The sequence below is a fragment of the Oncorhynchus masou genome, chromosome 16, assembly GCF_036934945.1.
Source record: "Oncorhynchus masou masou isolate Uvic2021 chromosome 16, UVic_Omas_1.1, whole genome shotgun sequence".
Taxonomy (NCBI): Eukaryota; Metazoa; Chordata; class Actinopteri; order Salmoniformes; family Salmonidae; genus Oncorhynchus; species Oncorhynchus masou.
The window spans coordinates 23,129,008-23,141,280 of record NC_088227.1 but is presented as its reverse complement, the minus strand read 5'-3'; the positions used below and the strand labels follow the sequence as shown (position 1 = coordinate 23,141,280).

At 42.0% G+C, this 12,273-nt stretch overlaps 1 protein-coding gene across 1 annotated transcript in view; it reads right to left on the bottom strand.

Annotated features, from left to right (window-relative positions):
- The window catches only part of LOC135557213 (spermatogenesis-associated protein 7-like), a 64,692-nt gene that overhangs the window by 34,876 nt on the left and 17,543 nt on the right, over positions 1 to 12,273 (bottom strand). Inside the window, exons 3-5 of the mRNA XM_064990416.1 lie at positions 3,035 to 3,115; positions 2,887 to 2,934; positions 2,001 to 2,101 (exon numbers count right to left, since the gene is read on the bottom strand). Of these exons, the coding sequence (XP_064846488.1) occupies positions 2,001 to 2,101; positions 2,887 to 2,934; positions 3,035 to 3,115 (230 nt within the window). The remainder of the gene's footprint in view (positions 1 to 2,000; positions 2,102 to 2,886; positions 2,935 to 3,034; positions 3,116 to 12,273) is intronic.

The window sequence follows — 12,273 nt, the reverse complement described above, 5'->3', positions numbered from 1 at the left end:
CGCCTCCAATACACACTCCTAACATGGGGGGTCTTGTGTACTGTGTGCAGTTGGGCACATTCCATATGCTCAATTTCAATCCCAACCAACTGATTGAAGGACACAATATGCAGATTGGAAGGGACTCTGCAGGGATTGGTGGATGACTGACATGAGATGAATGACGTAAAATGGCAATGTGCTTAATCCCCGAAGAGAACCCAAAGGTAAAGGGCTATATATATATATATATATTCTTGAAAATGTTTAGACCCAGCCAAGTAGGCAACACCTACAATTTATATTAAAATGCATCCCGTGATTGGATTGTTGGCAATGCATTCAGTGAGATTAGATGTTTCTGACTTGGTGTATACAGTTGAAGTTGGAAGTTTACATACACTTAGGTTGGAGTCATTAAAACTCGTTTTTCAACCACTCTACAAATCCTGTTAACAAACTATAATTTTCGCAAGTCAGTTAGGACATCTACTTTATGCATGACACAAGCAATTTGGCCAACAATTGTTTACAGACAGATTATTTCACTTATAACTCACTATCACAATTCCAGTGGGTCAGAAGTTTACATACACTAAGTTGACTGTGCCTTTTTAAACAGCTGTTATGGCTTTAGAAGCTTCTGGTAGGCTAACTGACATAATTTGAGTCAATTGGAGGTGTACCTGTGGATGTATTTCAAGGCCTACCTTCAAACGCAGTTCCTCTTTGCTTGACATCATGGCAAAATCAAAAGAAAGCCAAGACCTCAGAAAAGAATTGGAGACCTCCACAAGTCTTGTTCATCCTTGGGAGCAGTTTACAAATGCCTGAAGGTACCACGTTCATCTGTCCAAACAATAGTATGCAAGTATAAACACCATGGGACCACGCAGCCGTCATACTGCTCAGGAAGGAGACGCGTTCTGTCTCCTAGAGAATGTACTTTGGTGCGAAAAGTGCAAATCAATCCCATAACAACAGCAAAGGACCTTGTGAAGATGCTGGAGGAAACAGGTACAAAAGTATCTATAAACACAGTAAAACAAGTCCTATATCAACATAACCTGAAAGGCCGCTCAGCAACGAAAAAGCCAATGCTCTAAAACAGTCATAAAAAAGCCAGACTGCACAGCCAACTGCACATGGGGAAAAATATTGTACTTTTGGAGAAATGTATTCTCGTCTGATGAAACAGAAATAGAACTGTTTGGCCATAATGACCATCATTATGTTTGGAGGAAAGATGGGGATGCTTGCAAGCTGAAGAACACTATCCCAACTGTTAAGCACGGGGGTGGCAGCATCATGTTGTGGGGGTGCTTTGCTGCAGGAGGGACTGGTGCACTTCACAAAATAGAAGGCATCATGAGGGAGGCAAATGATGTGGATATTTTGAAGCAACATCTCAAGACATCAGTCAGGAAGTTAAAGCTTGGTCGCAAATGGGTCTTCCAAATGGACAATGACCCCAAGCATACTTCAAAAGTTGTGGCAAAAAACGTGTTTGACCCAAGTTAAACAATTTAAAGGCAATGCTACCAAATACTAATTGAGTGCATGTAAACTTCTAACCCACTGGGAATGTGATGAAATAAATAAAAGCTGAAATAAATCATTCTCCCTACTGCTATTCAGACATTTCACATTCTTAAAATAAAGTGGTGATCCTAACTGACCTAAAACAGGGAATTCTTACTTGGATTAAATGTCAGGAATTGTGAAAAACTGAGTTTAAATGTAGTTGTCTAAGGTGTATGTAAACTTCCGAATTCAACTGTAGATGTAAAAGGGGTATTGGGACTGGATGGAGATCGGTCCATGGGGACCACTATTGTATTTATCTTGATGATGATGCATTTAGATAAAAACCAAATGTAATACCAGGTGTAGACATGATGCCTGCGGTCAACTTGGTCCATCGTGAACGATTTGAGAAGTTGTTTTGAAAAGCAGCTGTTAGCTGAGGATATCTGGGCCATGTCCGGTGTTAGATAAGGGACTAGACAGCCAAGTCTCACCCTGAGAGCTGTGTGTACACTGGGATTGGCTGGGTTTGCATGGTGGTCATTCTGGTCTCCTGTCCTCTGTCTGGATCTCTCTCTCCTCTGCCAGTCACAATCTGTTGCATAGACAACAACAATATTATTACATTTGACAGTTATCATACCAAATAGAAGTAATCTATTCACAATCATACTGAAGTGATGACCCAATCAACATATCAGGAGCCAAGGCGTCCCAGGTATACTTGGGATAAGTGCACTCACATCAGTTCAGGGAATGTCACTCCCAAATGGCTGATTGCATAAAACTTAGGAATTACAAACGTGAAACAAATGTGTAAGATAAAGTTCCTCATAAGTGTGTGTTGAAAGTGGACATCCCTACTCGATCCTCTCTTAAATCAACTACCAACAAGCTAATGCTGCTTGAGAGTGTCTACAATGTAGCATCTGTGGGAATATACGTATGAGCAATTTTAGCCCACATTGTCTCAGAGAGGTCCTGACTCCGCCAGTGGTAGACACCGCTGCATTAGTGACAGGGTTGTGAACACCACACCAGAACTACACTAATCGGACAGAATGTCTCCTCCACTGGTTCTAAATGACTTCTGGCGAGGAAGCAGAGAAAGGAGATATACACTTTAGAGAATTCTAAAGTTGATCTGCTCTTGAACCCGGTGTGACGTTGCCATCTGTTTGACTCCTCTGCAGTCCTACCTACTTAGATTCAGTATGTATATTTACTGTATATATGTATATTTACTGTATATATGTATATTTACTGTATATATGTATATTTACTGTATATATGTATATTTACTGTATATATGTATATTTACTGTATATATGTATATTTAAGATGGCACATCAGCCGCAAGGTTATTTCAAAAGCACTTACATTTGATACTGGTGAGGAGAGATCTGGGCAGGGAGGAGTCCACACAAGCTGCAAAACATAATAGAACAAGACCGTGTGTTTGTGCTGACCAGCTGTTCTGTTTTGCACTGTGCGTGCCGTAGTGAGGGTGAAACTGTGAGTACTGTACCTTTAGCAGAGAGCAGCGCTCTGTAATGGGCATCCATTTTGTCTCGAATAAGGAGTAGGGTTGAGTATTTACAAGTGGACCCTGTATGTTGAAAAAGAAACATAATGGTAAGGCAATGACAGAGGGATGGGGCTCTCTGTGTTGCATCTGGGTTCAAATAAGTAGCCAATTCAACTATATGTGACACTGCTTCAGTCTAATTTGGGTTAAGCTGGATGGTGTACAGGTTTAATTGGGAGACCAGGGTTTGATTATCCACTAAGGCACAATGTTCTCAGCTATTTCCTGAAATGGCTGTGTCACATTTCCATTAAACCAAGGTAATGCAGGGTGAAAAATAAACATTGTATAACGGAAGATCCCTCCCTCCCTCCCTCCCTCCCTCCCTCCCTCCCTCCCTCTCCCCCTCCCTCCCTCCCTCCCTCCCTCTCTCTCTCTCCCTCCCTCCCTCCCTCCCTCCCTCCCTCCCTCCCTCCCTCCCCTCCCTCCCTCCCTCCCTCCCTCCCTCCCTCCTCCTTCTCTCTCTCTCCCTCTCTCTCCCTCCCTCCCTCCCTCCCTCCCTCCCTCCCTCCCTCCCTCCCTCCCTCCCTCCCTCCCTCCCCCTCCCTCCCTCCCTCTCTGGCTACAAGGCAAGTTAAAAGAGGGACTGACGAGTGCATACATGAACAGAACAGATATCAATTACTGGGCCGTGTGTGGAAAACACAAAATGACCCACTTACAGGAGAAAGGAGCTGTTATTTACAGAGAGAGAGAAAGACAAACAGAGGATCCTGACATGCCGCTGAGTCACGCAGGGGATACGGATCTGAGATGGGGGAGAGGAATATGTGGTGGAGGTAGAGAGTGGTAGTAGTTTGAGGGAGCTATAACTACAGCCATGTGTGATCAGTTTCCTTTCATCACCTGTTGTGATGAATAGCCACGTACCTCAATATACATGCCAAAAACTAAGTGTTATCTAGGCTTTATTTTAGGAAGTGTAACAACTCCGTATGTGGAGGAGTGTGTCACGTGTGGTAGCGGTAACCAAGAGTCAGGAGAAGTAATTCAGTTCTCAAATGGGAAATTATTAAAATCTTAAAGAGCGACTTCCCCTAAAAAACAACTAATCCCTTTGAAAACAGCCTATGTGGCATCGATATGAGTCAGAAACATTTTTATTCTAGTATCAAAACTGACTACAAAGTGTAAATAGGATAATTTTGGTCATAAAGTCAGTCTGATATAAAATGGAAATTGGAACCTTGGTGCGTCACAGCGAGTAAATAAAGGTTGGGTTTGGATTACCATTGTGCCAACAAATCATACCCCCTTTCGCCAAGCTCTACGTGCAAATCGCCCCTCCGCCCACTTCGCTTCCATTGGACTCCATTGTTTCATAGCCCACAATGACGGCAGACTGAAAAGCCTTAGACGGATTGAGCCTCTAAAGCCAAAGTTCTATACTTAGCATGCCCTGCCGAAGAACCCTAGCTACTACGCGGAATAGGTGCTTGGAGTTTATCGCTCCCCAAATCTGCACCAGTAACGCTTGCTTGGTGGGCAACGACCGGTGGTGGTGAGTATAAACAGATATACTGAAATATAATGACCTCTCTGTCTGTGTTGTGTATACATGGATGCCAAGGGAAGCCAGGCTTCCCCCCCAAAATTTACTAAGAAAAATATAAAAACAAAATTATTTATCTTTCATCTCTCTGTATTTAATCATTTTCCTTCAATTCGCAAGAGGCTGAATGTATCTCATGGGAGAAAGCATCAGAGTAAGTGAAACAGCGCCCCTCCGTCTCTCTACGTCTAGGCCATTTATCTGATGCTGTCTGGTCCAAACGAGTATGACATCGTTGCCACCCATAGCATTGAAGGCAAACAAAGCCAGCAAGAATCTGGCCTCTCTTGAAAAAAAGTATAAAGAATTATCCAATCAGCTTTGAGCTAGACTGAGCAAGCTCAACTGTGAATGGTCAGCATGGTTGTGCCCCTGGCCTGAGAGGATGGAAGTTCAATATGTAGCTATATGTTGAAGTATAATGTTAACTAGTTAGTGTTGCCCCATGAATGGAAGTTAGGCTAGCAAGCTAGCATTTTAGCCAAGTAGCCTAGGACAACAAGAAATAAAAGCCCGTAATGTATGACAGAATGATAGACAGTTTCGCCAACATAAAAGAAAGGAGGATGGCACACACACACACACACACACACACACACACACACACACACACACACACACACACACACACACACACACACACACACACACACACACACACACACACACACACACACACACACATCATATTTAGCTTATGTTGATTGAAATTAATTGTTTTAGGTGTCACTGTATTAGACTAAGCAGAGGTGATTTGATGAAATGTTGAAGTTGAAAAGGTGCTGGAGGCAGCACCTGTTTTCTTTGCTACTTGGGGTAACCCTGTGGTTCTAAAACACTAGTTGTTTAGTGGTCCAAAACCATGCTCCAATGAGGCAGTCTAGCAAATGTTTTAGTTAATGTTAGTATAGCTAGCTAGATACCTCATTACAACTTAGTTAGGTCACAACTCATACATGTTTGTGTATTGTCTAGATACTGCTGGTTGTGTAACGTTATCATTTGATAATGGTAGCGAGGCAGGCTAGCTAACATTAGCTAGCTAACGTTAGCCAACAACTCAGATTAGCAATTTAGTTCGTAGCTCATATAAGTGTATTCTGTATTGTCTAAATGAAAACAAATTATCGATTCAGCTATGGCGGTAGCTAACTTATGTCTGAGTCTGACTAATACAGTGAACTTGGAGAAAAAACACAATGGCGTCCCCAGCCTGAATCTAATCCAATACAGGGTTACAGTCCATCTACATCTGATAAGCATCAAATTAGGGTTTCCACTAGTTACCACAACCACAAGGTCACAATTGTTTATGTCATAAAAATCCATAAAAACAAAAATGTGCTTTTTGGTCTTCATTTAAGGTTAGGGTTAGACATAAGGTTAGCAGTGTGGTTAAGGTTATGGTTAGGTTTAAAATCACATTAAAAAAATATGATTTTTTTAATGACTTTGTGGCTGTTGTAACTAGCAACGACCTAGAATTAGCTTGAACTGAGTTACTGCCCCGATGACACAGACGGCTTCATCAACAACCGTAATGTGTGTTATGTAAAAAGTTGTATAAAGAAATACCAGGTTTGAGAAACAAGTAGGTTAATACCCAAGCCAAGCAGATGCAACTAGTTGAGTCATTTTGATTGTGAAGTGCATAAGCAAAAAGCTTTCTCCTTTCTTTAGAACAAAATGCAATTGACCACCTGGCTGTCTACTGTATCACCCTGTCACAGGCCCTCCCAGTCAACACCACGTCATAAGATGAGGAAGTATATTGTTTACGAGGATTTCCTGCTACAATTGTTCGAGAGATGTCCAGTTTGCAGCCGAACATGCAACATGTAGAAGACCAGCAAGGGGACCCTCAGCATCACCAGACATGCCCTCACTGTGAGCATAGCAATAAATGGAACTGGGAGGACACTTCAATCAGGTTGGTGACATTTGACCTGGTCAAAACAGTTTCGAGTTTGGCCCATTTCACCTTCATAACCTAACCTGGTGGAACCACCCTGATCGCTGTGTTTACCTTTTCTCTTCACACACATATCAGGATATCTGAAGTGAATTAGAAGGGTGAATGCAACGATCAGGTTGGTTCCACCATGCTAATCATAACCACCATTTAGAATGTAATCCGTGCTCTGTGTGTGTGGTTGTGTTTGACAAACTAGTATCTTTGATGAGGGGCCAGGAGCTGATCTACGCTGCCATGCCCATCAATGGGATGCAGGCAAAGCCCTTACCTCCAGCCTCAGTGCTTGCCTGCTCACCAAAGGTCATAGATGGGGAGACCAGGATTAGGTAGGTTAAATCTGACCTTTTCAAACTTCAACATAGTATATGTTTGTTTGTCAGATATCACCTATCCTAACTGCTATTGGTAATAGAACAGCTACAGTGTATGTGTTCACAGATGTGCCTATGGAGCCAGCACTTGGATACTTGCAAGATGATGTGATGGAGTCCAGACTGACAGACATCTTTGATGTCTCTAAATGGAGAGTGACCTGGCACTTGGAATTATAATTTTACTAGACACAGCTTTTATTTGTTCAGGTGGGCCTTCGGGCTTCAGAAAACAAAGGAAAGGAGGAAAGGAATAATTCAAAATTGCATTCGTATTTACAGATGGCATACAAGTTTGTTATTAAGCTACGTGAAAGTTCACATGTTCCAGAATGCATTTCTGCTATGTTTACATTCAAAATGCATTTTTGCCATGTTTTCGTTCAAATGCCTCTCCTGTGAAGTAGTGACGTGCGACAAAAGCCTAGCTTCCTGAAATTGGTCACATATCACCAGTGCTTAATTTGTAAATCAGGAGGTCCCGGAACACATGCAGCAGACAGTAAACAGCCAAGTAGCCTACTATCTATGGCTGTGACACAGACAGTACTCTCCAAAGGTGCTTATTCATTCAAAGCATTTTAGACGTTACTGCAGTATGACCACATATTTTAGTATAGCTGCGGGGCTTACGCAAGTCCCAATTTCCTAAAGCCTCATTTTCCAGACATCAATGTACAGGAACACTTTTAGACGAAACTGAAGAACACCTGCACCATGCATATGCACACATACTCAGCTGTGGAGCTTACAAGGCCCACATTTCATATATTTCAACAAATATCACAGTATCGGAATATAACTTAAAACAAAACAAATCACAGCAGAACACACATGATAATATATAGGCCTCCTGCCTATGTGATCATATAAAGCACATATTCAAATTACCTTCACAGTACAGAACAAGTGTGTAAAGAAAAAATAATCCTGTCTCAGTTTTTAAAACCTCCCACAATGACTCTCCCCATGTCAAGTCCATTTAACTCATGAGAGTCAATTTCTTGCTCAAAGCCATGAGCGGGCATGTGCCTGTGATGTTTAGCCTTCTCCTAAGGCTGTTCTCAAGACTCTCGCTGTTGCGTCTATTTTTTCATTTTGAGTGGTAACTATAACCTGGTGTCCTCTCTAGCCTCGTCAACAAGGCTTGCTGCCACCAAACGCACCTTGGTTTGGGCATGTTCAAAACCCATTTTTTTCTGAGGGCTCTTTGTTGTTATTTTGAGGCATAGGATGGTAAATTACTGTACATTCCACCTACTCTTTTGCTAGTTGAATCCCTCCAGTCATTTCTAGACTGAAGCCCAACTTTGAATTCTGCATGACAAGCCAAGGGTTATACGTTTGCTTGTTCTTGTACTGCAAATTGCACCTGCTCCGAGCACTTCGTCGGGGGATGCCCTGCCCCCCAGCTCCCCGTCTCCCTCTCCCGCTGAGTCTGACTCCTCGCTAGTAGGCTTACTAGCTAGTGGGGGTGCCAGTGGTGATGCTGAACTGGCGGGATTAGCGTCGTCATCAGGAACAGTTTGCCTCACTCCTCTCCTCCGGCGCTGACAGTTCTTTGGCTCGTTCTGGGTTCGATTCATCATCTTCCTCTGGATTTTTGGACTGGAAAAATGTCATCAAAATCTGTTGCTTTTTCTTATAAATGTTTAGTTTAACATTCCTACGATTCAAATTCAGTAGGGAGAGAACTAGTCTAGGCTACGTGACGTGATTACGTAGGGACCTCTTCACTAGCTGAATCCCCCAACCAAGACCTGTGTCAAGATCAGTTACTTACCCCACCGGCCCTCCCCATAACCTCTATGTACTAATAAGAAAGCAGGTCTGGAATCATTGTGGCAGGATAAGATGATTACACAGAAGTATCACCACGCTTTTACATGATGTTCTTTCTGGGGGTCGGGAGTAATAACAGGGTTCAACTTGATTTAACGCTGATCGCTTTTATTAGAAAGTCTACAATGCGAACAGTTAAACAATTAATAATCATGCAGCGAGAGATAGCGGATCCAGACAAATAGGTGTCGGAACAAACAAAGTCAAATCTGAGAGGTGCTGTTCCGTCAAGATCAGGCTCAAATTAAAAACTGCATATCACTCTGATCTATTCAAAGCTTCCTCCGGCATCTCACCATACATCCGCATGTAGTTATTGAATTCAACATGCAGGAGGTTTGTTTGTTGTGATTGAGTGGGGGGAAACAGCTGCGGGCAAGGATCTGACAGATGTATGTGTCTTGGTGGTGGCAAGGACACACACAAGAAACACGCACATCAGACCACATCCCCAAGCCAACTCACGTTTGGCTTCTGTCATGATTGGCAGCATTTCTTGAGGAGCAAAGACCAAAAACAATGAGGCCAGCGGGTGCAATTACCCTTTAATAAGGTTTAACAGTTCCCAAAAGAAAGTACTCACTCTAACATGACAAACACTCCAAATCAAACACTGGCCCTTTAAGGCAACAACTGAAGTAAACTGAAAGTTTCAATGCAGCCGGTTTAAAAAAAATCTAAATGTCAAAGAATTTCTGACTAACAATTAAGTACCTTACTGTGATTGCTTCAATGGTCAAAAAGAAACAAAAAGCAGCTTCTTAGCAAAGAGCAATTTCTCAAGCAAGGATTTAGCGAGGACAGTCTGGCCGTGGTCTGAGTGGGGAGAGGAAACTGAAAACTATCTGTTATTGGTTTGGAACTCTCTTTCTTATTGATCTATTAACTCATTTACTGTCCAACTTACACTCATTGGAGCCAATTACAAGTACTGGAGGATCTGAAAAAGGCTTTGAAGAAGCATCTGTGAATAGGCAACCAGTGCAGCAAGTGCCTCTGGCTGCTGGTAAGCTTTCTTGACATGGGCATACATTTTTGCCAACACATTGCTAACCTTTGTTGAACCACCTAAACAGCTGCTCTTAGCGAAAAAGGCTTTGGAGTTACCTTTCTAGCTAATAGGCTATGTTAAAGTATACACATCAACTTCCAATTATAATGTGGGGAGGTATCAGGCTCAACCACCCACAGGACCGCTACAGGTACTCAAGATAATTAAAGGTATGATTTTATCTTAACCACCGCGGAACTCCAATAGTGAATGGTATGGCTTTTTGAGCCAAGCATTTGAGCTACCGAAAACTCTAAGATACAGCATGTCAATAAAATACCATGTTTAGACAGTGAATGGGGAGGTTTCCATCGATACGTAACCCTTTTCTTGGCTGCCATGAGGCCAGCCAGACATAACCCATTTTCCTGCAAAGACAGATCCATTTTGGATATACTCATCAAATCAAATCAAATCAAATTTGATTTGTCATATACACATGGTTAGCAGATGTTAATGCGAGTGTTGCGAAATGCTTGTGCTTCTAGTTCCGACAATGCAGTAATAACCAACAAGTAATCTAACTAACAATTCCAAAACTACTGTCTTATACACAAGAGTAAGGGGATGAAGAATATGTACATAAAAGATATATGAATGAGTGATGGTACAGAGCAGCATAGGCAAGATACAGTAGATGGTATTGAGTACAGTATATACATATGAGATGAGTATGTAAACAAAGTGGCTAGTGATACATGTATTACATAAAGATGCAGTAGGTGATATAGAGTACAGCATATAATGCTCATTGAGTATGGAATATGTTTAGAGAATTGTGGAGAGCATTTTGGAGATGAGTCTCCAGAATTGCGATACCTCAGGGCACTCCCAGACCATATGAATAAAGGTCCCGGGAGCACCCTTAGGGCATAGAGAGCATTTCGGGGTTGGATGTATTTTCATTTGGACCCATCTGGAACCATCGGACTACTGCATTTGGGACAGGAGGGCATCTACCTCCAGGGGGCCCCTGAACCCCCCAATATTTCATTCTTTGGGGGCGGGGAAACAGCTAAAAGCAGTTTTATAATAATGTTATTCTACACATTTTGTCATGCAGCTGAGAGATAGTTTTCTGCAATTCTAGTGAAAAAATTGCTGTTTTATAGCTGATCTCATGCTATTCTACACATTTTGCCATGAGGATGAGAGAAAACTGTGCAGTTTTAAAGCAAATGTCCTGATTTTCTACACATTTTGCCATTGCTTATGACATGTTTATATGCTATCTAGGGGACCACAACCTCCAGGGAGCTTGGAGGTCGGGGCCCAGCGGCACGTGCCCTGTGTGCCCGTTCTGGAATCTGGTCCTGGTCTCTGCGGGTATGATAAGATCTGTGGACAACATTTAAATTGATATTTTGATGATTAGGATTTCTAAAAGAGAGAATTAAGTTAGACCATACAGTTTGTCAGTTAAACCTCTTGAAACTCTGGGGGCGCAATTTCATTTTTGGATGAAAAACGTTCCCGTTTTAAACAAGATATTTTGTCACAAAAAGATGCTCGACTATGCATATAATTGATAGCTTTGGAAAGAAAACACTCTGAATTTTCCAGAACTGCAAAGATATTGTCTGTGGGTGCCCTAGAACGGGAGCTACAGGCAAAACCAAGATGAAACGGCAACCAGGAAATGAGCAGGATTTTTGAGGCTCTGTTTTCCATTGTCTCCTTATATGGCTGTGAATGCGAGAGGAATGAGCCTGCCCTTTCTGTCGTTTCCCCAAGGTGTCTGCAGCATTGTGACGTATTTGTAGGCATATCATTGGAAGATTGACCATAAGAGACTACATTTTCCAGGTGTCCGCCCGGTGTCCTCCGTCGAAATTGGTGCGTCATTTTCAGCTGCTGGTATTTTTCCATGCGATTCTGAGGGGAAAGCAGGCTTCCACGAACTGCATATCAATGAAGAGATATGTGAAAAAACACCTTGAGGATTGATTCTAAACAACGTTTGCCATGTTTCGGTCGATATTATGGAGTTAATTCGGAAAAAGTTTGACGTTTTGGTGACTGAATTTTCGGTTCGTTTCGGTAGCCAAATGTGATGTACAAAATGGAGCCATTTCTCCTACACAAAGATTCTTTCAGGAAAAACTGAACATTTGCTATGTAACTGAGAGTCTCCTCATTGAAAACATCCGTAGCTCTTCAAAGATAAATGATTTTATTTATTTGGTTATCTGTTTTTTGTGAAAATGTTGCGTGCTAAATGCTACGCAAAATGCTAAGCTAGCTTGCAATACTCTTACACAAATGCTTGATTTGCTATGGTTCAAAAGCATATTTTGAAAATCTGAGATGACAGTGTTGTTAAGAAAAGGCTAAGCTTGAGAGCAGGCATATTATTTTCATTTCATTTGCGATTTTCAGAAATCGCTA